General features: G+C 43.9%; 1 protein-coding gene across 1 annotated transcript in view; it reads right to left on the bottom strand.

The window, feature by feature from the left end:
• The window catches only part of DOCK5 (dedicator of cytokinesis 5), a 143,888-nt gene that overhangs the window by 37,459 nt on the left and 79,238 nt on the right, over nucleotides 1–27,191 (bottom strand). The window contains exons 24-30 of the mRNA XM_032229966.1: nucleotides 26,293–26,363; nucleotides 25,398–25,504; nucleotides 24,390–24,526; nucleotides 22,039–22,134; nucleotides 21,115–21,213; nucleotides 1,490–1,584; nucleotides 943–1,021 (exon numbers count right to left, since the gene is read on the bottom strand). Coding sequence (XP_032085857.1) covers nucleotides 943–1,021; nucleotides 1,490–1,584; nucleotides 21,115–21,213; nucleotides 22,039–22,134; nucleotides 24,390–24,526; nucleotides 25,398–25,504; nucleotides 26,293–26,363 — 684 coding nt within the window. The remainder of the gene's footprint in view (nucleotides 1–942; nucleotides 1,022–1,489; nucleotides 1,585–21,114; nucleotides 21,214–22,038; nucleotides 22,135–24,389; nucleotides 24,527–25,397; nucleotides 25,505–26,292; nucleotides 26,364–27,191) is intronic.

Below are 27,191 nucleotides of genomic sequence, written 5' to 3'. Positions count from 1 at the left end.
AGGGGAAGGGAGCTGGAACTGGTTCTAAACAGCACTGTAGATTTGTGGAACCTCTTCTATAGAAGAGGTTAGAACTGGCAGGAACCCATCCCTGATGTAAGAATGGTCTTGACATGACTGCATTGGCCTCAGTCAGAGATAAGCAAGCTGAAATCCAAGTGTTTTATGGAATCTCTTGAAACAGGTTCCACCCCCCCTCTCCAATCACTGTCACCATAATGCAATTGTCAATATGAAGTGAGAACTACCCAGATATTGTACAGGTAAGTCCTCAAATCATGACCAGTCCCTGAGCGACTATTTGAAGTTACAGCAAACCTCCCTTGGAGGTACTTACAATGAGGTTCCAAAGTGATCAATGGGGTCATGTGTCTGTATACTGAATGCTCAGCAATTGGCTTGCATTTGCAGATGTTTGCTATACCCAGCACATTTTATGGTGGTTTTGAAAAAAAATTTAGGCATTTTGGCATAACCGGCCCACAACAAACCATTGATTCATTTCATGCTTAACAACTGCTGCAAAAAAGATCATAAAATTGGATTGGAACGATCTGATTTACGACTTTCATGACTTATCACTATGATGGGGAAACTCCATTATGATCGTAAGTCGGGGACTATACGGAGAATAAGATTTCAAAATATAGCTAAAAGACAAAGGAATGACTTACGTGTTTCAGCATTTAAGGGAGAAGAAAACTTGACGTATTATATGGCCCTATCTGCCATGTTTTCTGATGCTTTAAAAATGTTAAAGAAGATCCCTTGGCTATCTCTTGACTTCTCCAAGCAAGTTCTCAAACTTGGTAAGTCTTTTTAAAGAAATGTGCATTCTTTGACCATGATATCTTGTTTTACAAATCTGGTAAATGGTAAAGACTCACCTTCCAGGTAACCACCAGCCCCTTGTGACTAAAGGGAGTGGCTGTTCTCTCTTACCTGAAGCTCAAAGCTTGCTTGATCCAAGAAGAAACGATTGAGCACAGAGGCATACTGATTGATGGCTCGAAGGAAAATCCTGGAAAAGTGCGGGGGGGGGGGCGGGAGGAAGAGCCATTTTATAAAACAGCTTGGGAGAAAGGCAGAGGCTAAAAGCACCTCCTTGTCCCATTGAAACCACAGGAAGTGCCTGCTGTGTGTTCACAACTTCTTTGGCATCATTTGAATTTTCACTGCTCTTAAAGCAATGGTGCCAATGTTCATATAAATGTCTGCCTTCTCAAATTGAAAGGTTTGATTTAGAAGGTTCTAAGCAACCACAGTCAAGAGAATTTACAAGTTAGCACGCTACTAAAGGCAGAGAATTTAAACCACTATGAATAGCTGAGCAATCCTGCAGGGATTCTCTCAATCACATTTATTTTTAATCCAGACCAGACTTCAAGGATCATGAAACAGTGGCCATTGATTGATACACTGTGCTAAAAAAAGACACAAAGAATTGGAGGGGAAAATATTCTGGGCTACAGACAATGAGACTTTTTACCTGTTCTGCATCATGTTCATCACCATCCAGTCATTTGCATAGACATTTTTCCAAATCAAATCTTTAAACATGATGAAAGTTTCCATCAGAAAATCCTACGGAGAAGGTTACAAATCAGAATGAAGGAGAGGGACCAGATTTATATTAGCTTATAGATCAGCCTTCCAAATATAATGTTCTCCAGATGTTCTTGAACTCTACTTCCCAGAATTGGCCATACTAATTGGGAATTCTTGGAACTGTCTTCCCAATCCTTCCAGAGATCACCAGGCTATAATCTTCCATGGCTTCCTGTGCTCCCCACCCTCTACCTGCTAACACTGCCAATAAAAACTTTTTGTTAAAAATGGTACAAATAGAAACTCTTTAAATACATATATCAACCACTCAATTAAACCTAAACCTTTGTTTGGGTCCTTTCTATTTTTTGGAGTTAGATCCAAAGTCTTACTACTTAAATGGCAATTGAGAATCTCATCTTAGACTACATTGAATGTATTGCTATTATCCTTTCTTACTACCTTCTCCTACTGGTATATTATGATTTAGGTTTGTATCTTATACAAATTTATAATCTATGACTTATCACTTTGTTGTTTGTATGTATATGCCAAGAGCTTATGCATTTCAGACAAATTCCTTGTATGTCCAGTCACACTTGGTCAATAAAGTATATTCCAATTCCAATCCATTTGACACCTCAATCCTATACAGCTCGAGAAAAAGATTTAAGAAAGTCTAAGAAATACTACCTAACAGCCAGGTTTCCTCCCAAAGATATGCTTACTTTTAAATACAACAAGAGAGTTTATACCAAAATAGTGTTCTCAGTCCCATAAAAATTATCTCCACCAAAAAACCATAACCATGGAAGTTATGTACATGTAGAGCCATAGTGGCACAGTGGTTACAATGCAGTACTGCAGGCTAATTCTACTGACTGTTGACAGTTCGATTCTGACCAGCTCAAGGTTGACTCAAATTTCCATCTTTCCAAGGTCGGTAAAATGAGGACCCGGATTGTTGAGGGCAATATTCTGGCTCTGTAAACTGCTTAGAGAGGGCTGTAAATCACTGTGAAATGGTATATAAGTCTAAGTGTTATTGCTGCACATACATGTATAGCCGAGACTGGCCTAAAGTCACTCTGGGTTTCCTGAGTGAAAATCAGCTCAAAGCTGGTCCTCAATAGTCTTAGTCTCTCCCTCAAACAATATCCTTCTCTTCTGCATCATGTCAAGAATGTTCTTTTTTCCACCCATTTTAATTCATGTGTAGACATTCACACTCACAGCATATCTAGATATCTAGATATTATTTTACTATTTATTGTTTCAACCTTCCTTGTTTGCATTTGTTGTTTTTTTCTTCCATTTAACCCTGTCTGATTCTTGGTGACTGTCTGAACAAATATTCAGTTTTCATGGCATGATTTTTAAGAAGAGATTTGAAAACTATTTTTCTGAAATGTTATAGGGTTTCCTGCTTAAACAGGGGGTTGGACTAACCAAGTAAAAGATTTGGAAGAGACCTTGGAGGAGCCCAACCCTTGGACTAGAAGACTTCCAATGTCCCTTCCAACTTTATTATTCTGTTATTCTGTTTTTTAGGAGTGGTTTGCCATTGACTCCTTCCCAGGGCTGAGAAGTGTTTGGCCCAAGGTCACCCACTGGCTGGCTTCATGCTTAAGGCAGGACTGGAATTCACTGTCACCTGGTTTGTGGCCTGATGTCTTCAACACTGGACCAAATTAGCTTTCATACCTAGTGCAGCAGCTCTAGAATTATTGAAAAAAGCTGCTGATCATTTCCTTTTGTTGTTAAGGAAAGGGTTTGTTCAGAGCTTTCCCCTCTCTGCCGGAATTCCAGTGAAAAGCAGATCTTTTTCTCAAATGTGTTATTTGCATTTTTCAAACAGAACTGCTTCTAGAGAGAATGACAGATTTAGGTTTTGCTGTGAAATGTAGAATGGTCTCACTCTCTTGGCAGTCCTTGAAGTTGGAACTTTTATTTTTAGAGATTTTTAGAGATTTTATTAATATTTGTAGGCCGCCCTTTTCCCTGGGGGGACTCAGGGCGGCTCACATAAAATCGGGGAAGGGGAATACAGACATTAAGATGAGACATATAATAAAATAGTAAACAACATACATTCATCATTCGGGAGGGGAACTATCCTTGTCCCCAGGCCTGACGGGCGAGCCAGTTCTTCAGGGCTGTGCGGAAGGCCTGGACGGTGGCGAGGGTGCGAATCTCTACGGGGAGCTCGTTCCAAAGGGTCGGGGCTACTACTGAGAAGGCCCTCCTCCTTGTAGTTGCCAGCCGACACTGGCTGGCCGATGGTATACGGAGGAGGCCTAATCTATGTGATCTTATTGGTCGTAGGGATGTAATTGGCAGAAGGCGGTCTCTCAAGTATCCAGATCCACTGCCATGTAGGGCTTTATAGGTGACTAATAGCACCTTGAAGCGCATCCGGAGATCGACAGGTAGCCAGCGCAGCTCGCGGAGGATAGGTGTTATGCGGGTGAACCGAGGTGCACCCGCAATCACTCGCGCGGCCGCATTCTGTACTAGCTGAAGTCGCCGGATGCTCTTCAAGGGCAGCCCCATGTATAGCACGTTGCAGTATTCCAGCCTAGAGGTCACAAGGGCCCGGGTGACTGTTGTGAGAGCCTCCCGATTCAGGTAGGGTCGCAACTGGCGCACCAGGCGAACCTGGGCGAATGCCCCCCTGGTCACAGCCATTAAATGGTGGTCAAACGATAGCTGTGAGTCCAGGAGGACTCCCAAGTTGCGAACCCTCTCTGAGGGGTATAGAATTTGACCCCCCAGCCTGAGTGATGGAATATTGGTCGAATCTCTGGGAGGGAAACACAACAGCCACTCGGTCTTTTCTGGGTTGAGCACAAGCTTGTTAATCCTCATCCAGTCCATAACAGCTTCGAGGCCACGGTTCATCACGTCTGCCGCTTCATTGAGTTGGCACGGGGCGGACAGATACAGTTGAGTATCGTCCGCATATTGATGGTATCTAATCCCGTGCCTGCGAATGATCTCACCCAGCGGTTTCATGTAGATGTTAAATAGTAGGGGGGATAAGACCGAGCCCTGAGGCACCCCATAAGTTAGGGGCCTAGGGGACGATCTCTGCCCCCCCACTAACACCGACTGCGACCTGTCCGAGAGGTAGGAGGAGAACCACCGCAACACGGCGCCTCCTACTCCTCCCGCAGTCGTCGCAGAAGGATACCATGGTCGATGGTATCGAAAGCCGCTGAGAGGTCGAGGAGAACCAGGATGGAGGAATGTCCTCCATCTCTGGCCCTCCAGAGATCATCGGTCAATGCGACCAAAGCGGTTTCTGTGCTGTAACCGGGTCTGAAGCCTGACTGGAAGGGGTCTAGATAGCTTGCTTCCTCCAAGGACCGCTGGAGCTGGAAGGCCACCACCTTCTCAACAACCTTCCCCAGAAAGGGGAGGTTGGAGACTGGACGATAATTATTAAGGATAGCTGGATCCAAGGATGGCTTCTTCAGGAGGGGTCTCACCACCGCTGCTTTCAATGCGGCGGGGAAGTTCCCCTCCCGAAGTGAGGCGGTGACAACCGCCTGGATCCAGCCTCGTGTCACCTCACTGCAGTTAGTAACTAACCATGAGGGACACGGGTCCAGTACACAGGTGGAGGTACTTACAGCCCTCATGGCCTTGTCCACATCCCCGGGGGTAACGTCCTGAAACTCAACCCAGAGTTGTTCAAATTGATCCTCCTGTGCCTCGGCTGGAGCTGCAGGGGTGGGGTCCAAGTCCGACCGAAACCGAGCAATTTTGTCCGCTAAGAATTGGGCGTATTCTTCGGCTCTGCCCTGCAAGGGTTCCCCCGCTTCCCTTTTGTTCAGTAGGGAGCGGGTTATCCTAAACAGGGCGGCCGGGCGGGACTCAGCGGACGCAACCAAGGAGGCTATATGGGATCTTTTTGCAGCCCTAAGTGCCCTGGTGTATTCCTTGGTGCAGGTGGTTACCATTGCTCGGTTCGCTTCGGACTTATCGGACCTCCAACGGTGCTCTAGGCATCTCCTCCGGCGCTTCATCTCCCGGAGTTCCTCGGTGAACCAAGGAGGTCTCCGGGATCCGCCGCCTCGGAGGGGCCGCAGTGGCGCAATCCGGTCGAGGGTCTCCGATGCTGCCGAGTGCCACGCAGCAACCAGAGTCTCCACCGGACTGTGGGCGAAAGTGTCAGGAATAACCCCAAGCTCTGTCTGGAACCTTGACGGTTCCATAAGACGCCTGGGGCGGAACCACCTGGTCGGTTCCTCCTCCCTACAGTGGGGGTTTGGTCTCCGAAAGTCGAGCCTCAGTAGGCAGTGGTCTGACCACGACAGGGGTATGATGTCGTTCCCCCTCAGACCAAGATCACAAATCCACTGCTCCGAGAGAAATACAAGGTCAAGCATGTGTCCCGCCGAATGGGTTGGGCCTCGAATTACTTGGGTCAAGCCCATGGCTGTCATGGAAGCCATGAACTCCTGCGCCCCCTCCGAGTTTTCACCGAGCGACGGCAAATTAAAGTCCCCCAGGACCATCAACCTAGGGAACTCAATTGCCAGCTCGGCTACCGACTCGAGGAGCGAGGGGAGGGCTGCTGCAACGCTGTTGGGAGGCAGGTACGTTAACAGCAGACCCACTTGACCCTTGAGGTCCAACTTTAACAGCAAAGACTCACACCCGACAATCTCCGGAGCAGGGACCCTACGAGGAACTAACGACTCTCGGATAACAGCGGCCACACCCCCACCCCTTCCCTGGGCTCTCGGCTGATGCAGCACCTGAAATCCTTCTGGGCACAGTTCTACAAGGGGGACTCCTCCCTCTGGGCCCAGCCAGGTTTCAGTAATACATGCCAGTAATCCTCGCAATCAGGACTTAAGAGTCCAAAGTTGGAGGGGAAAGATGGGGTGTATGGAGGATGGAAGTGTCAGGTGGGGTTGTGAATGATGATGAGTTGTGTTTTCTTTTTTATTTTATTTTATTTCTTTTCTTATAGCAAATATCCAGTATATAAGTGACTGTAAAATAGAATGTGAAAATGAATAAAATATATATTTAAAAAAAAAAAGAGTCCAAAGTCTAATCAATACTAGGTTTTCTCCCTTAAATATTTTTCGATCATTGCTGCAAGGATTTATGTTTTTTTAAAAAAATAGTTATTTTACTTTGTTGGTGTCCTTTATCATGCCTTTTTATGAAGTGCAATTAAGAAGGGTCTATAAACTGGAGGATGGTGAAAACTATTGAGATGTAGCCATGGAATTGAAACTTCATCTTTTTTATGTGCCTTGTGCACATGCCATATGCAAAAAGGGATTTGATCACAAACAGTCCTCAAGTTATGACTGTAATGGAGCCTGCCTATCCATGACTTTGATTCATGACTGTTGTGGTCCGGCAGGAGCCGTTGGAGCTGCCGCCAGACTCCGACAGCGAGGGGTGTTATGAGTCGGCTCTGGAGGAGGTGGAGGACCCTGGACAGGATTCCGACTCTGAGCAGGACACGGAGAGACTGGTTGGCCACCAGGTGGCGCCTGAGACTTAGATCAGTGGGGAGGAGACAAGAGTGAGTGATCCAGAAAACACCTGTGAGTTGTTCCGGGATGCACGCCGTCGAAGGGCTACTCGGCATCAAGAACAACTGCGTAATTACAGGAGGTGATTACGCTCAGCTGATGCTCATTAAGATCCTCTCCTGATTATAAAAGAGACTGCTTGTGCCACGCCTTTCTGCAGAAGTCAACGTTCAGGACTAACAAGAAACAAACTTGGCAGACTGGATTACTGCCAGAGTTTGTTTGCATTGCTGCCAAGTTTTGTAGGACTTGCTGCCAGAGTGCTTATCTCTTTGTTTATGTGGCTTGCATCCAACGAGAGTCTGGACTGATTAAAAGAAACATTCTCTTTACGTTGGTTTTGGCTTTCGTTCCTGGACGGAGAAGGGGGGGTCAGAACACATGACTATCATAAAATGGGTCAGTAATGTGACCATGATGATTCTATGACCTTTTCTGCAGCGGTTGCTAAATGAACTCTGCAGTCATTAAGGGAACAATTGTTTCCTAGTTTGTCAGCTGCCCTTGTATGCTTGTTTGTGCTTTGCTGCTTTGTGGTGACAGACTGACATGAACAGTAGGAGGAGGCACGAAGGGAGGGGATTGCTTGGGGAAATGAAAGTAACTTCTGAGTCTTCTCAAGATGCTGCCTCAAGGTCCCCCAGCTGGAAGAAGGAGGGAGTTGCATAGAAAACTATGCTTGCACTCACCATTATGAAAACATCTTGCGGAACCTACTTGGTTACACGGGGATGGGCAATTGGAGTCAGTTAAGGGAGGGAAAAGTAGAATTTAGGGATTTTGGAGCATGATTCTCAGTTCTGGCTTTGAAATACTGCAATATACTTGACTTCTAATAAAACTATACCAGGGTTGGCAAACTTAAACACTCAAAGAGCCATTTGGACCATTTCCACAGAAAAGAAAACACCGGGAGCCACAAAGGTCCTAACTGGAAGCCCCCTGTTCAATTCTGGAGCTGACCGGAAGTTCAGTTCCCCCACCATAGAGTCTCCTCCTAGCACGGCCTACTTTTTCCTCTACCTGTCATAACCAAGAGACCTATCAATTGTGGAGACAACTGGAAAACCCTCCCCTTGCCATAGAGTCTTCTCCTGGCCCATTGTGCTTCTCTCCCCCCCCCCCCGAATCTCAAAATTCTGGTGCTCCTCTCAAAATTCTGGCGCTGACCAGTGACGGAGCTGTAGCAGAGGGAGGAAAGAGCCACATGTGGCTCCAGAGCCGCAGTTTGCTGACCCTTGAACTATACCTTTCTCAACAAATGGAGCCAAGGATTGCTTCTATCTAGAGTTGGGGTGTCAAACTTAATTTCGTTGAGGGCCGCATCAGGGTTGTACTTGACCCAGAGGTGGGTGTTTTCCCCAAGCTCCATTTTCACTGGCAGAGGCACCACGGGCCAGTCCTTTGCTGTTTCCAGGGCGGCCCCATGGGCCAGATCTAAGCATCCCATGAGCCCCTCATCTAGAGGATTAAGGTCTGACAGCACTTTTGCTGAAAACCAGAAGTAACTGCCATTTTTCAGCAAAGCTGTCTTAAAATGCATGTGACTGCAGGACACCACAAACAGCCATAAATGCAACCTGTATGCTGAGTAACTGAAGTGCAGTCACATGACAATGGAGGTGGTCACCCATTAGAATTTCAACTCTAGGTCATAAGAACCCACCAAGTAGCTTCATCCATACTTCAAACGGTCACTAAGTGAGCAGTCTCACTTAGGTTACCTGTAACAGCAGTCACCATTTTAATTTTTGGACCTTTCCTTATTGACAAGATCCCTTGCATAATAATGAGGCTGAAAGAATGATCTCCATTCCAAAGTACTATTTTCTAGCTATTTTTAGGAACAGGGCTCCTGCTCACAAAAATAAATCCTACAACGGATACATTAACTACAATCAAGCATTAAATGCAAGGGGTATGCGGCCAGCATAGGATGAAAGTGTACTTTTTGGTATGGCAGGAGAAAGTTATATAGATTTTATTTCAACTTTTCACAGAAGTTCAAATAAATGTGTTTTTATGAGATTAAGCAGGAACAGCCAAGACAATGGATGATTTTCCAGCTAAGGACGCCACATAAAAGGTCATTTTCATATTTAAAAATACAGCAAGATGCATAGCTGGGCATGACTAGAAGACTACAGAAGGAGACATGGCTATGGCTATTTGCTAAAGAAAATAGGATCAGGCATAATTAAATCGGCCCTTAAATGATATAATTTTAGTTGAGAAGATGGAGGCACTGTCAAGATATGAACGACCAATTTAATGACATTAGTCCAAATTGCTTGGCAGATATGATGTCTGGACCACAAAGGAGAGAAGGGAACATCCATTTATTTTATATATAGTCATAATGTATTGATTATTAAGATTAATATTTCATAATGAGAGAATCCAAAAAAGGTTCTGCAATCAATTCACATGGCTACTAGATTGTGCCTTTGGGAAGACAGCAAGGCATGTCTCTATTCTGCAGATCTTATTATTCAAATCTTTCAGAATATATGGCGCAGTAAAGGTAAAGGTTCCCCTTGCACATATGTGTTAATTGTTCCCGACTCTAGGGGATGGTGCTCATCTCTGTTTCGAAGCTGAAGAGCCAGTGCTGTCTGAAGATGTCTCCATGGTCATGTGGATGGCATGACTAAATGCTGAAGGCATACAAAATGCTTTTACTTCACACCAAAGGTAGTTCCTATTTTTCTACTTGCATTTGTATTTTCAACTGCTAAGTTGGCAGAAGCTGGGACAAGTAATGGGAGCTCAGTCTGTTATGTGGCATTAGGGATTCGAACTGCCGACCTTTCTGATCAACAAGCTCAGTGTCTTAGCCACTGAGCCACTATGTCCCTATATTGTGGGGACATTTACAAAATAACTGTGATGGGATTCACAGGATACGTAACTTGATCCGCCTGCTAATTCCTAATAGATTTAGATTTAGATTTTTAGATTTTATTAACATTTGTAGGCCGCCCTTTTCCCTGAAGGGACTCAGGGCGGCTCACATAAAATCAGGGAGGGGAAGTACAAACAATGACATAGACACATATAATAAAAGTAATAAGCAACATACATTCATCATTCGGGAGGGGTAACTATCCTTGTCCCCAGGCCTGACGGGCTAGCCAGTTCTTGAGGGCTGTGCGGAAGGCCAGGACGGTGGAGAGGGTACGAATCTCCACGGGGAGTTCGTTCCAAAGGGTCGGGGCTACTACTGAGAAGGCCCTCCTCCTTGTAGTTGCCAGCCGGCACTGGCTGGCCGATGGAATACGGAGGAGACCCAATCTGTGTGATCTAATTGGTCGCAGGGAGGTGATTGGCAGGAGGCGGTCTCTCAAGTATCCAGATCCACTACCATGCAGGGCTTTATGAGTGACTAATAGCACCTTGAAGCGCACCCGGAGATCGACAGGTAGCCAGCGCAGCTCGCGGAGGATAGGTGTTATGTGGGTGAACCGCGGTGCACCCACAATCACTCGCGCGGCCGCGTTCTGTACCAGCTGAAGTCGCCGGATGCTCTTCAAGGGCAGCCCCATGTAGAGCACATTGCAGTATTCCAGCCTAGAAGTCACAAGGGCCCGAGTGACTGTTGTGAGTGCCTCCCGATCCAGGTAGGGTCGCAACTGGCGCACCAGGCGAACCTGGGCGAATGCCCCCCTAGTCACAGCCGTCAGGTGGTGGTCAAACGATAGCTGTGGATCCAGGAGGACTCCCAAGTTGCGAACCCTCTCTGAGGGGCATAAAATTTGACCCCCCAGCCTGAGTGATGGAATATTGGTCGAATCTTTGGGAGGGAAACACAACAGCCACTCGGTCTTTTCTGGGTTGAGCACAAGCTTGTTAACCCTCATCCAGTCCATAACGGCCTCAAGACCTCGGTTCATCACGTCTGCCGCTTCATTGAGTTGGCACGGGGCGGACAGATACAGCTGGGTATCGTCCGCATATTGATGGTATCTGATCCCGTGCCTACGGATGATCTCTCCCAGCGGTTTCATGTAGATGTTGAATAGTAGGGGGGATAAGACCGAGCCCTGAGGCACCCCATAAGTTAGGGGCCTAGGGGACGATCTCTGCCCCCCCACTAACACCGACTGCGACCTGTCCGAGAGGTAGGAAGAGAACCACCGCAACACGGAGCCTCCCACTCCCACCTCCCGCAGTCGTCGCAGAAGGATACCATGGTCGATGGTATCGAAAGCCGCTGAGAGGTCAAGGAGGACCAGGATGGAGGAATGTCCTCCATCTCTGGCCCTCCAGAGATCATCGGTCAATGCGACCAAAGCGGTTTCTGTGCTGTAACCGGGTCTGAAGCCTGACTGGAAGGGGTCAAGATAGTTTGCTTCCTCCAAGGACCGTTGGAGCTGAAAGGCCACCACCTTCTCAACAACCTTCCCAAGGAAGGGAAGGTTGGAGACTGGGCGATAGTTATTAAGAACAGCTGGATCCAAAGATGGCTTCTTTAGGAGGGGTCTCACCACCGCCGCTTTCAGTGCGGCGGGGAAGTTCCCCTCCCGAAGAGAGGCGGTCACAACCGCCTGGATCCAGCCTCGTGTCACCTCACTACTGTTAGTAACCAGCCATGAGGGACACGGATCCAGTACGCAGGTGGAGGCACTTACAGCCCTCATGGCCTTGTCCACATCCCCGGGGGTAACATCCTGAAACTCAACCCAGAGATGTTCCACCTGATCCTCTTGTGCCTCGGCTGGAACTGCGGGGATGGAGTCCAAGTCCGACCGAAACCGAGCAATTTTGTCCGCTAAGAATTGGGCATAATCCTCAGCTCTGCCCTGCAAGGGTTCCCCCGCTTCCCTTTTATTTAATAGGGAGCGGGTTATCTTAAACAGGGTGGCTGGGCGGGACTCAGCGGACGCAACCAAGGTGGCTATATGAGATCTTTTCGCTGCCCTAAGTGCCCTGGTGTATTCCTTGGTGCAGGTGGTTACCATTGCTCGGTTCGATTCGGACTTATCGGACCTCCATCGGTGCTCTAGGCATCTCCTCCGGCGCTTCATCTCCCGGAGTTCCTCGGTGAACCAAGGGGGTCTCCGGGATCCGCTGACCCGGAGGGGCCGTAGTGGCGCAATCCGGTCGAGAGACTCCGATGCCGCCGAGTACCAGGCAGCAGCCAGAGTCTCCGCCGAACTGTGGGCGAGGGTATCAGGAATAACCCCAAGCTCCGTCTGGAACCTCATAGGGTCCATCAGTCGCCTGGGGCGGAACCACCTGGTCGGTTCCTCCTCCCTACAGTGGGGGTTTGGCCTCCGGAAGTCGAGCCTCAGTAGGCAGTGGTCTGACCACGACAGGGGTATGGTCTCACTACCCCTCAGACCAAGATCACACATCCACTGCTCCGAGAGAAATACGAGGTCGAGCATATGACCCGCTGAGTGGGTTGGGCCCCGAATTACCTGGGTCAAGCCCATGGCTGTCATGGAAGCCATGAACTCCTGCGCCCCATCAGAGTGTTCACCGAGCGATGGCAAATTAAAGTCCCCCAGAACCATAAGCCTGGGGAACTCAATTGCCAGCTCGGCTACTGACTCGAGGAGCGAGGGGAGGGCTGCTGCAACGTAGTTGGGAGGCAGGTACGTTAGCAGCAGACCCACTTGACCCTTGAGGTCCAACTTCACCAGCAGAGTCTCACACCCGACAAGCTCCGGAGCAGGGACCCTACGAGGTACTAGAGACTCCCGGATAACAACAGCCACACCGCCACCCCTTCCCTGGGCTCTCGGCTGATGAAGCACCTGAAATCCTTCTGGGCACATCTCTACAAGGGGGACTCCTCCTTCTGTGCCCAGCCAGGTTTCAGTAATACATGCCAGGTCTGCCCTCTCGTCTAAAATTAAGTCCCGGACGAGAGGAGCCTTGTGAACAACAGACCTGGCATTTAGCGACAACAGCCTGAGGCCAGGGTCCTGACTACCCGCGCCATCTGGCCTCGGAGTGGGGCTCATAGGGCCGGAAGGAGGGATCTCTGTGATGTAGCGAACCCTCCTTCCCCGGTAATGGCCAGCCCTAAAGTCCCCGCCATATCTGCCCCTCCCTGTTATGACCGTAATGCCCCGACCCACTCCCGTGGGCGTGGTTCCCTCAGCCACCCCTATGGCTCCCGCATTCCCCGGCAGGCCCTCCGAATCAGTCACACTCATATATTCACTCAGTCAGTCCCCACGTGGTAATTAAAACACAAAAATACAGCAAAATGGAATAATAAAAGTGGGATCATTCATTCTATCACTAGCAATCCCATGCACTCACCATACCAATAAAAAATTAAGCTTAAAAAATTAAAAATTACGGAGCACTGCAACAGTGCGCTATCAGGCGGTGATGTAACAAATGAGGAGGGAGCTGCTCCGTTCTTCTCCCTCTTCTATGTCCCAAAGGAAAGTCCACAGCTGGAAGGCTAGAAATTGATGATATACAAGGCAGTCGCATGTGGGGGGGGGGGCAAGGCAAAAATGCCTGATGTTTGTAAGCAGAGTCTGTCCAGTCTTGTCCCTCTTAAGGTCCCAGAGGAGGTCAGCAGTCCACGTAGAAGACAGTCTCTTTCCTGAGGTTATATAAGGTCCATAGTCCAATGGGCCAAAGTCGCCGATGGAAAAAGCGCCCTTGGGACTACCAGTCAGAGAGTGATTTGAGTAGCTACTGAAGTTAGGAAAGGCTGCTTGAAAGAGAACTGTATGTGTGAGGTTGGAACTGGCATTTGAGCCCACACGAACAGCAAGGGGTATGGGTCAAGATCATTGGCACCTTGCAAAATGACTGCATAAACCCAACTCCTGGCATCGCTTCTAAAGCTAACTCATCCCACTCTTGAGTAAGAGCATCCACACCAAAGAGGCATTTGAGTAACTCAATCCCAGGGTATGGAAATTTTGGAATGAAAACCTCAAAAAGACACATCTGAGGGGGCCTGAGGATTTGGTTGCAAATAGTTTTACTTAAACACACACATACAAAATTGGCATTTCTGGAAGCCGATCCCAATAGTTCACCATTGCCAGCTTCCCAATGTGCCATGCAGAGGCTTCAAAACACCTTGGCAGAAATCCATAGCAAAGAACATCACAACCTTACTTCTTTTCTCTAACAGCAAGTTAAACAAATGCCAGGCTCCACAAACTGCTGTGCTGGGCAACCCTTTCAGATTCTTCCATGTCACAAAGTTGGCCTTAATTACTCATGATTTAAGCCGACCGAATGCAGATTCATAGTATCCCCAAAGAGGAGAATAAGAAGGAAGGAAGAACCCCCAACTGAGCAGACCCAGTGCTTAAAGTGCTGAATAAAACAGGAATAGACTGAGGGAAGAAATCTATCTCATTACTTTCAACCAGAGGCACCAGGAACTGAACCTGCATGTAAAGTTGGTGTTCTGCCAATGGGCCACCAAGTATCTCCCCTGAAGTAATGAAGGAAATCTGGATTGCATCAGATTCCTAAATCTATTCCAATATTGTCATTTTCGATTTACAATAACTCAACAGAACTTCAGGCAGAAGGCAATGAAAGCTACCAAACTTAAGCGCTAGGATTCATTTTGAGGCCTTTGCAAACCATGTTCATAACCATTAAGGAATAATCTTTTAGCAATAGTAATAGAACTTAGACTTACGGTATATACTACGCCATAGTGTCTTACCTGCTCTCTAGGGTATATTGTCCCCAACAATCTGGGTCCTCATTTTATTGACCTTGGAATGATGGAAGGCTAAGTCAACCTCGAAGCCATCAGGATCGAACTCCAGGCTGTGGGCAGAGTTAGTCTGCAATACTGCATTCTAACCACTGTGCCACCAGGGCTCCTTTTACTTGTGTGGAGTACTGCATCTGCTATTCAATAAGACCTGCACCAAATCAAGGCTCATACATGCCCTGGGCAACTTGCAGCTGGGCATGCACCATCCCCATTCAGTCATGAGTCCAACATTTTTCTCCTATGCTTCTCTAACGTCGCCTTCATTTCAGCCTCAAGATATAAGCAAGATCATCCTAAACTGTCCTTAGTTCTACTGGTGTTAATCATCTAAGGACAGACCTCAAGGTATCTCAAAATCTGTTAGATTTTCTTCCTAATCATTTTGGAACTAAATTAGAGAACCACAGTGTCAGAGAACAGAAGCAGATAAAGAATCAGAAATTCAGTGCCTGGCACAAAGCTGCAGCCTCCGCTTCCTACGCCCCCTGCTGGGGATGTGTTAACGAAAGAATTTTTTCTGAGTAATCTAAGCGAGGCTCTTAATGCACAGACAATTAAAATGGAAGATAAATTTAGAGATAATAGAGAGGAGAGAAAAGAGGAAATAAAAGAAATGAAAGAAGAAATTAAAAGTGAAATTAAAAGTGAAATAAAAGGACTTAAACAGGAGTTGTATGAGAAATTTGAGGCTAAGGTTGATAAAATTAGAGATGACATGCTGAGTCTTGTAACTGTATTAACAGAACATATTTCTGGAGTGGAAGATACTCTAGAGGTTCTTAATGATGCCAATGCTAACTTGACATTGAAAACAGAGGTGGTGGAACAAAAAGTGGAAAATGCTGAAAAAGAAATTATTATGATACAGTACCGACAAATGGAGTTCGCATTAAGAGTAAGGGGGCTGCGTGAGGAGAAACAGGAGAACCTGAAACAGATCCTATCGGAAGCTTTTGACCGCCTGATGGGAAGACCAGGGACCAACCAAGGCTGGCAAATTGACAAAGCTTACCGCGTTAACTCCTGGCTGGCAAAGCAGAAGCAGCTTCCTCGAGACATCGTTATATATTTTACTACAAGAGAGTTCAGAAATATGGTACTGCAAGCGTCTTATAACACTAAGCTTCAAATTGGCGGTGAAGACCTGGCTGTTTTGAAAGAGATACCACCTCAAATGTTAAGAGCCAGAAGAGACTACGCTTTTTTGGTTGAAGAACTCAGAAATCGTCAGATACAGTATAGATGGGATGCACCATTCGGCATCATATTTACATTTGATAAGCAAAGGTACCGCCTCAACTCTGTATGGAAAGCCCGAGATTTTTATTATAATATATTGAAGGCCGGACACCCTGCACCATCTGGACCTAGAGAAAGACCACAAGAAGGACAGGATAGACAGCAAACTATACAACCACCAGACAAGATGGAGCATCTCTCTTCTCTAGAAGTGCAAGGTGCTATGGAACCAAGACCTAGCCGCATGACTACTAGACGTATGGAGAAACAAGCTAAGAAGCAACAGCATCAACAATCATCGGCCATCGATCAAGGAACTACAACAACAAATCTGGAAGCAGTGGGAGGAGCTAGACCTAAGGTTAAACAGGCCGTGCAGGAAGCTCTAAAAATGCTTCAACCAACCAAAGATGACAACTAAGATTTTAACATGGAATGTCAACGGACTGAACTCTCCACAGAAGAGGAAGAAAATATTTCATTATCTTAAACAGTTTAAGAACGATGTAATTTGTTTGCAAGAAACTCATATCAAGTCAACTGATCAAAATATTTGATCAACTCAAAACTTGGTCAACATTTTGCAGCTTCTGCTATGGAAAAGAAGAATGGTATAGTTGTATACTTAAGAAAAGATATGAAAGCTGAATTAATAGAAGCAGATCCCTTCGGAAGATATATTGCTTTAGACTTAATCTTAGAAGGGAAAAAGACATTACTTTTGGGAATTTATGCTCCCAATCAACAGCAAGATAGATTCTATAGAAATCTTCATGCTAAATTAGTACAGTGGGACTATAGTTCCTGTATACTATTGGGTGACTGGAATGGAGTGATAGACACTAAGAGAGATAAGAAGATTTCCCGCCTAAATACCAAGATGCGAGCAAAGTTACCCAAATCTTTCTTTGACATTATGGATGATTTTGAATTGAGAGATATCTGGCGAGAAAGAAATGCAGAGGAATATGACTTCACTTTCTTCTCGGACAGGCATCAATCCCTTTCAAGGATTGATTTTATTCTAACCACTAATGATTTGCTTTCTAGGGTCAAGAAAACAAAGATTGCAGCTAGAGTCCTTTCGGACCATAACCCAGTTTGGATGGAGTTGGGAAGGGTAGTGCAGGCAAGAAGGTTTTGGAGACTGAATGAAAATTTATTTAGATATGAAAACTATATTAATGATTGTAAAAAATTACTATCTGAATATTTTGTTTTGAATATGAATAAGGGTACATCTATGGAATTTGTATGGGATGCAAGCAAAGCGTATATGAGAGGAGTTTTGATGAATATAAATAAAACACATAGAAATAAGCAAGGGTTAAAACGAACAGAACTGGAAGAGGAAATTAAGAGAAAAGAGCTGGAGTTAACAAGGAAACCAGACGATACAAAGGTTAAGGAAGCTATTAACATATTAAAATCTCAATTTGACATGTTGATCTCTGACCAGGTAGCTACTAATTTATTATATGCAAAACACAATACTTTTTGTAATGCAAACAAACCTGGCAGATGGTTAGCTTATCAGATTAGGAAAAAAAGGAAAACTCGAAATATATCTAAACTGATTTACAGAGGGAAGGAGGTGTTCCAACAGGAAGAGATTCAAAAGGCTTTCTGGGAATTTTTTACAGAACTGTATAAAGGGGATAAAATTAATGGTTTAGACATAGACAAATATTTAGACAAGGAGAAAATACCTTCAGTTAGAGAAGAACACAGGCAAAAATTGAATCAACCAATAACCTCGGGGGAAATCCTGCAGGTAATTAAGCAATTAAAGCCAGGGAAAGCACCAGGTACAGATGGCTTGACAGCGGTTTACTACAAAAACTTACAGTTAGAAATGGTAGAACCTCTTAGAGAATTATTTAATATGATTCAAACGGAAGGTAAAGTCCCTCCATCTTGGAAGACAGCGTTTATATCTTTGATACCCAAAGAAGATCAAGATACTACTCAACCCAAAAATTATAGACCCATTTCATTACTGAATGTAGATTATAAAATTTTTACTAAAATATTAGCAAATAGGTTAATGTTGGTCATTCAACAATTGATACATACGGACCAAACAGGTTTTATACAAGGGAGACAGATGAAAAGTAATGTTAGATTAATTATTAATGCATTAGAATATTTGGGAAAGAACAACCAGATCCCTGCTGCGTTTATATTTCTGGATGCTGAGAAGGCCTTTGATCGAGTTAATTGGCAATTTCTGTTGAAGATACTGCAAAAAATGCAGATAGGAGATAATTTTTTACAGTCAATTAAAGCAATATACCAACAGCAAACAGCACAAATCATAGTCAATGGAAGTCTAACAGACTCTTTTCAAATTGGAAAAGGTACAAGACAGGGCTGTCCTTTGTCCCCATTATTGTTTATTATAACTTTGGAAGTATTGTTGAATAAAATACGGGGCCTGGATGGTTTAAAAGGGATCAAGATTAGGCAGCAAGAATATAGAGTCCGCGCTTTTGCGGATGATTTGGTCATAATATTGGAACAACCGCAGGAATCCAGTATGGTTTTAATGAATATGATTAATCAATATGGTCAAGTGTCGGACTTTAAAATAAACTTAGGAAAAACCAAAATATTAGCTATAAATATGAATATTAAACAAAAGGAAGAATTAGGAGTGATGCTAGGATGTGAGGTAGTTAAAAAAGTCAAATATCTTGGAGTTAACATTTTAACTTCAAATGGGAAATTATATAAGCATAATTATGAACCACTTTGGCATAGCATACAGACAGAGATGAAAAAATGGGAGAAATTGCACTTATCTTTGCTGGGTAGGATAGCGGCAGTGAAAATGAACATTTTACCAAAATTTTTATTTCTCTTCCAAATGTTACCTACACTTAAAAAAGATGCGAACCTTTTAGAATGGCAGAAGGGTATCAACAAATTTGTGTGGGCAGGAAAGAAGCCGAGGGTAAAGATGAAAATAATGCAAGATGTACGTGAGAGAGGAGGATTGAAACTACCTAATTTAAAACTATATTATGATGCAGTGGCATTATCTGTAATTAGTGATTGGATTCATTTAACCAATGATAGAATATTGAACATTGAGGGACACGATCTGGTATTTGGTTGGCATGCTTACCTGTTATTCAACAAAAAATTGGATAAGACCTTTAAAAGTCATATTTTAAGAAATGCTTTATTGCGGGTCTGGAAGAAATATCAATATAAATTAAATGACAAGATACCCATGTGGGCAATTCCTAGACACGCAATTGAAAATATGAATACAGCACAAAAACAGGACAGAATTACTTACAGACAGCTTCTTACCTCGGAAAGGGGGGTATTACAATTAAAATGTTTAGAGGTATTAAAAGAGGTGAAGGTAGTTCAAACATGGTTCCAGTATGGGCAATTACAGGCTAGGTGGAAAATAGATCAAAAAATTGGTTTTATTCAAGTTGAGGATAATCTGTTTAAACAAATAAGAGATCAAAGCTTAATGCATATAAAGAGGATATATAATGTATTAATACAGATGGATTCGGAAACAGAATTAGTTAAAGATTGTATGATAAAATGGGCTCAAAATATTGAGGAACCAATAATGTTGGATACATGGGAAAGAATCTGGGTAAGAAATGTGAAATTTACACAAGCTCAAAATCTGAGAGAAAATTTTTACAAGATGTTCTATAGATGGCATTTAGATCCTAAAAAGTTGGCCTCTATGTATCCGAATGTACAGCCTAAATGTTGGAGGTGTGGTTCTCTCGATGCTACATATTATCATATATGGTGGACCTGCCAAAAGGTTAAGGCATTTTGGATAAAAATATGGTGGGTCATGCAAAATGTTTTTAAAAGAAGGATAAAGTTTAGTCCTCAGTTATTTTTACTAGGTATATGTACTGATTTTACAGTGGTAGAGACCAATTTGACTCTGCACCTGATAACTGCAGCAAGACTGTTGGTGGCGCAATATTGGAAGAAGGAAGACTTGCCTACAATCCAAGAATGGACATTGAAAGTAACAAACTTAGCTGAAATGGCTAAAATATCGGCATATCTCAAAGATCATTCAAATGAGAGATATAAACGAGACTGGAAAAAATGGATTGACTATATACAAAATAAATACGGGACTAAGAAATTCCAGTTAGCCTATGCTTAAGATCAGAAATGATTTAAACTGTTAAAAGTCAGTTCAGTAAGAAGAAGCTAAGGTCAATCTAGAATGTCATTAATTTCTTTATTTCTTTTTTTTCAATAGATTTTAGACTGTGTTAGTTAAAAATCCATACCGTGTACGGGTTCTGGGAAGTCGGGGGGGGGGGGAAGGAGGAGGGGGGGTGGGGGGGTGGAGGGAGGGAGGGATACACAAAAAAATTGTACTTCAATGTCTTAATGATTGACAAATGATGACATATTTGTGTTTTTTTTTTTAAAGAAAAATAAAAAAGTTGAAGTAAAAAAAAAAAAAAAAAAAAAATAAATTCAGAGAACAGATTTCGTGCCAGTATGGTTTCTGCCAACTCCAAGAGTGGTGGAGAGCAGTTCAACTCTTTCTGGATTCTGAGATGGAATTAAGGATTGCTCATTTCAAGCAATGCAGGCAACCAAAAAAAATATATTTGTTTTGCAATTGAATCTGAACTTGTTAAGAAGATGCATTCAAGAGTTTTTTCTGCTCTTTGGGATGTCATAAACATACCTGTCTACTGTCTATATAACCAAAAATTAAACACATGCTAATAATCATAGTAAGGAAAGCACCAATAGTAAGGAGGCACCTTGGGTTCAATCCGAAACATCTAGAGCACAACTTAAATGCCATCAGTATTGACAAAACCACTATCAGTCAACAGCAAAAGGCAGCTTCACTTGGAACAGCTTTCATTCTCTGATATCACTTTAACAGTGTCTAACAACATCTATCTATCCCTAGTCCTTGGGAAGGAGTCAATATGTGGATAAAAATGGAAAATCCGGTTTAAACATCTGGCTAATTATGTGACTAACCATAATAATAATAATTTCAATCAGACTTACAATAAGATCCTGTCTGGTTTTGAAAGTGCTGATGTAGTAATTATAATGGGAATCATCCATCTGTCTCAAGGTGGCTGTCATGCAGGATACAAAACTTCCCTAGAAAAAGATGGAGGGAAAAAACCCTTTGTCATTTAAGCTTTTCATGAACCTTATATATATTGTAAGTCCATGCATGTTATCATCATCATCATCTTTTAATGACCCCATAATCCTTGTGGGGTGGAGTTTGGGCAACTGACTCTATGTTATGCCATATGCTAAATAAATAAATCCTGGAAAGATGTATATCTTAAGATAGTCTGTGGGTTTCTTAAAAGGCAACTAGTTAGCCCTTGTGAAATTTAGGATCTGGACAAGATGGATCACAAGAGACCTTTAGTCATTTAGAAGATGATCAGTCTTGAGAGGATAGTGTTCAAAGCCCACAGGAAGATACACTTGGATGGGAGACAAAATATTCAACTATAAAATATTCAACTACAGCTATCTAGTAGCTGATCCTATATATCAATATATTCTTATTTTAAGAAGTTACAACAATTTTCTAACTTTTGTTTTTCCAACAAAAGTTAAAAAAAGTATTTTTGTCCTGCCCCCATCCAGAAATGTGAGACAGTGTCTATTCTCACTCCTGTTGCCTCCAGGCACTGAAGGAAGAAGTTGAGATAAAGAAGATCTTCCATCTCTTGTCCATGTCAAAAAAATCCCCATGTTTAGGCCCTGGGGAAATTGCCTCCGTGCATTTGATACGTTGTCCATCAAGTGTCAAGAGGTGGAAGAAAGACCACTCTCCAATGTGTCAGCTCATCAGGAGAATCCATGGCCGGACTCCTACCAGAAGTCTCTAAACAAGGGACATATATCCCCAAAACTCATGGGAGAATTAATCAAGCACACAAGAATCAAGGAAATTGCTCTCACAATGTGTGTAGCCTGCCTTCCCATTCCAATCACAGTCCGGTTTATCCTCCTCAGTAGCCGTTCCATGATCAACTGTATGTGATCCGCAGTTGGACCCTGAAGGAACCAAAGAAATGGAAAGTAGGTTAGATGGGTTCTTATCACAGGGATTTTCACAACATTGTCACAAGAGCTTCTGGAGAAGTTCTTGGGGGTGCAAGATAATTCCCAATATTATGCAATTAGACTGAAAAGAGAAGGGAGGAGTTCCTTTCTCTGAATGTCTCTTTCTTTGCCATGTCTCACTTGCTAAACAAATCCTTCCCTATTCCATGATGAATTCCTTTCAGAACAAAAGTTTTCCCAGGATAGCCTATAAAACGTGTGGTGATATTAAGACTAAAGTAAAGGTAAAAATTCACCTTGCACATATGTGCTAGTCGTTCCTGACTCTAGGGGGCAGTGCTCATCTCCATTTCAAAGCCGAAGAGCCAGTGCTGTTCGAAGACGTCTCTGTGGTCATGTGGCCAGCATGACTAAATGCTGAAGGTGCACGGAATGCTGTTACCTTCCTACCAAAGGTGGTTCCTATTTTTCTACTTGCATTTTTACATGCTTTCAAACTGCTAGTTGGCAGAAGCTGGGACAAATAACAGGAGCTCGCTCCATTATGCAGCACTAGGGATTCAAACCGCCGATATGCTGACCTTTCTGATCAACAAGCTCAGCGTCTTAGCCACTGAGCCACCGCATCCCTTACGGAGACCAAATTACTCTATGCTTAATTTTGGTTATTTTTATCTTTTTTGAGCATTGTATAGATTCCCCCCCCCCCACATTGACTAGGGAGCTACACAGCGAGAGAAGATATGTAATTGTATGGTTATATGTAAACATATTCCAGCTGTTTGCCATCTTGTCTAACATTTCCCTTGCTGCTAAATTTTTTAACAGAGCCCTCCTGCAATTTTCAGTTCTGTATAATTTTCAGTGTTCAAAACCTGCCTCAAAACATCTCATCCAAACTATCTGTTACATGGGAAAGCTTTATGGTTTTTGAATTGATTTATTTGTAAGTGCTGAAATTAAAAATAGAAAGAAAAGCAATATCAGTCAAAATTGCAAGAGTGGCGGAGTCGGTTTTTAAAAACCATTTATATTTATGCTATTCCTTCTCATAAAAATGCTGCTAAAACTACAGACTAAAAATATCAAACTAACAAATACCCTTCATGTCAGCTTTTCCTTGGGAAATAATATGTCAATATTATGTATATTTTGATGTGAAAGTCAGCAATACATCCCGGAGAAGCACAAACCGATTCAATTGTATTAAAATTAAACCACATGTAGTAAATTGATTCACATAAGTTACCAAAGTCAAGAGCCAGCCAGCCATCCCATTTCATCCCATCCATCCAATCTATTCCATCCATCCATCCCATCATCCATCCATCCATCCATCCATCCAATCTGTTCCATCCATCCATCCATCCCATCATCCATCCATCTACCCATCCCATCCATCCATCCATCCATCCATCCAATCTATCCAATCCATCCATCCATCCATCCAATCTATCCAATCCATCCAATCCATCCAATCCATCCATCCATCCAAACCATCCATCCATCCAATCCATCCATCCATCCATCCATCCATCCATCCATCCATCCAATCTATCCAATCCACCCATCCATCCAATCTATCCAATCCATCCATCCATCCATCCATCCATCCATCCATCCATCCATCCATCCAATCCAGTGTTTTTCAACCTTTTTTGTGCAAAGGCACACTTTTTTCATGAAAAAAATCACGAGGCACACCACCATTAGAAAATGTTAAAAAAAAATTAACTCTGTGCCTATATTGACTATAGGCGGGTGTTTTTCCCACGGCACACCTTACACTATGTCACGGCACACTAGTGTGCCGCGGCACAGTGGTTGAAAAACACTGATCTAATCTACCCCTTCCATCCATCCATCCATCCACCCATCCATCCAATCTATCCCATCCATTCATCCATCCATCTATTCATCCCATCCATCCATCCATCCCATCCATCCATCCAATCTATCCCATCCATCCATCCATCCATCCATCCAATCTATCCAATCCATCCATCCAAACCATCCATCCATCCAATCTATCCAATCCATCCAATCCATCCATCCATCCATCCATCCATCCAATCTATCTAATCCATCCATCCATCCAATCCATCCATCCCACCCCCACTCCTCCCCATTCATCTAGTTCATCTATCCATCCTGCAACAATTCATTTTCATTTCCAAAGCAGCTGCTCCACAGTTTTAGACAATGTTACTCTCAAGGAAGAATGGAAGAAAACAACAGGTACTTACCACCTCTTTCCGATCGAGTACCTCAAGAATATTGCTAAGCAGCTGTGAGCAGGCTTCATGGTCAGGTTTGTGAGAGTTATCATCCAGTTGTCCACTGAGCTGGTCTACCAGCAGGGGGAGAAGAATGTCACGGCATTCTAGGATACAGAATGAAGAAGAAATACGGGAATGAGTCAATAGACCTGACTTTACTTGAAATGACTCAGGTTCTGATTTCCCTTTTAATATAAATAAAACCCAACAACTCCAAAAACAGAATCAACATTTTGCCCATAATTCAGGAATAGAGGAAAAACGAAGATCTCCAAAAAGTACTGAGTTGTAATTTTAAACATCCCTATGATACGGAAAGCTATATTTACCCCTTCACTTAAACCACTTAGAAGGTGGGGTAAATAGACAAAGAAATAGTGCAATCCTTCAACTGTCAGTCCACAGCTCCACAGACTCCAGCTGCCTGCATTGACTTATCTATGACCCATGGTAGAAGATGCCATGATGCCCCACTGAGTTTGTAGAGCAGGGGTGCCAAACTCAAGGCCAGATCTGGCCCACAGGATGCTTAGGTCTGGCCCTGGAAACAGTGAAGGACTGGCCCACAGTGCCTCTGCCAGAGAAAATGGAGCTTGGGAGGACTGTGTGTGGCCTCCCAAGCTCTGCAATGGCTTTCTGCAGTACTCTGCCAGCAAAAACAGAGCTCAAGAAGGCTGTGCATGACTCTCCCGAGCTCCGTTTTTGCTGGCAGAGTGCTGCAGGAGGCTGTTGCAGCCAAAAACAGAGTCTGGGAGAGGTGTCCACAACACAAATGATATCGAGCTGGCCACACCTACCTCAAGCCACACCCACCCGGTCCCTGAGGTTAAACACAACCCTGACGTGGCCCTCAATGAAATCTAGTTTGCCACCCCTGTTGTAGAGCAATTGGCATGTTGAGAGTTCAGTACATCATTGGAACGCTGAAAATGGGAAAGAGAAAGGAAGAGAAGAAGAGAACAAGACCTAACTCACCAGACTGACGGAAGAGGTCACTGTCCACAATCTTGGTCATACAATTGAGCTTCTGACGGACAAGCTGATTATCAGGGATGCTTTGAATAAATTTGCTAAAAAGGACACTGAAATAGGTTCAGGGAATGGGGATAGAAAGAATATTTTATTCCATTAATATTCTGGACACTGTTTTAGTTAACATTTATAGAAGGCAGCAACTTGACATAGCTATAAAATAAATTCCCAGGGTAATGCAATGGAATAACAGGTGCATTGTGGTATTGTCACACAAATGGTGGAATGATGATGTCGTGATATCTGATGTAACTATATTCTTGTTGTTCAATCGCTAAATCGAGCCTGATTCTTCATGACCCCATGGATTGTAGCATGCTAGGCTCTCCTGTCCTCCACTTGTATCCCAGAGTTTGCCCAAGTTCATGTTCATTGTGTCGATGGCACTATCTAATCATCTCATCCTCTGCCGTCCCCTTCTCCTTTTGCCTTCAATCTTTCCCAACATCACGGTCTTTTCCAATGAGCCTCTCTTCTCAAAGTATGCAAGTTGTATCCATTAAACCAGCGATGGCTAACCTTTTTGTCGTTGTGTGCCCAAAAGCACACCTGTGCACCTGTGGCACATGTCATAGGTTCACCATTATGGCTTTAAACAATGATGTCATGATACACTTGTCATTCGTTTTCCTTTGTCCCCTCTTCCCCTTGTTCATAGGGATTCCTTACCCAAGCATCCTGATTAAATTTTATCTTCCCATATCCAAAACTTTGTGGCCTTCCCCTCCAATAAGAAAGGAAAATTACAATACGGCATAACTGTTATGGTGAGCTTTTTGCAGCAACTCATGCAATTTGATATCTACTTTTCATCGATAAAGGGTGGGAAATATGGTACCTGAGTTCAACTGGATCAAATACTAGTTTGACATCATTAATTATGCTTGGCAAATACTTCAAGGCAGCACCCTGGAACAGGCAAAAAGAAAGCAAATTAAGATTGAGATCTCCATTCTAAAAAAACTTAAATGATTCTCCAAGAAAGGATTCTTTAGACATGTGAACTTTTCTGCCACAGAAAACTCTGATGAGAATTCTATGAACTCAAAACGCTCCTATGTTGTAAAATGCTGGACCTGGCTCTCTGAACCCAGTGCCCTGAAATACTTTAGAACCTTAACCCTCAGAACCTCCAGCAGTATGGTTCTACCAACTGAGATTTCTGAGAGTTGCAAGCCCAACATGTTGGAGAAGTCCATGGGCAAAGAAGGTTCTAAGACCGAATTAGATCAAGGGTAGGAATTCAGGCTAAAGGTCTTGCATACCGTATTTTTTGGAGTAATAAGACACCCCCCCCTAAAAGAGAGTAAAAATATGGGTGCATCTTATACACCAGATGTAGCCTCGTCCACCTGCCGGCCTCCACCCTTTGGCCGTTTTTGGCTTCCGTGCATTGTGTTTTCGGCTTCCACGTGCTGTTTTAGATCTGTTCCAGCCTGTGCGGATTGCCACAGCACATTGCTGTCTCTGTGCCTTGCATTTTTGGCCTCAATGCATCACATTTTTGGCCTCCGAATACTCCATTTTAGACCCATTCCAGGCTGCTGGGATTGCCACAGCACATTGCTGTCAATCACCACTTCCATGCATCGCGTTTTCAGCCTCTGTGCATCACATTTTTGCCCCCCACACACCCTGTCTTTTGCCTCCACACATTGCATTTTCTGGTGGTTCCAGGCAGCAGGGATCGGTGGGGGTGGCAATCCCCATCAACTGGAACCATCTGAATACACGATG

This window comes from Thamnophis elegans, chromosome 13 (assembly GCF_009769535.1).
Source record: "Thamnophis elegans isolate rThaEle1 chromosome 13, rThaEle1.pri, whole genome shotgun sequence".
NCBI classification, from domain to species: domain Eukaryota; kingdom Metazoa; phylum Chordata; class Lepidosauria; order Squamata; family Colubridae; genus Thamnophis; species Thamnophis elegans.
Note: the sequence above shows the minus strand (reverse complement) of the source record. Positions and strands in the feature narration are given on the sequence as shown.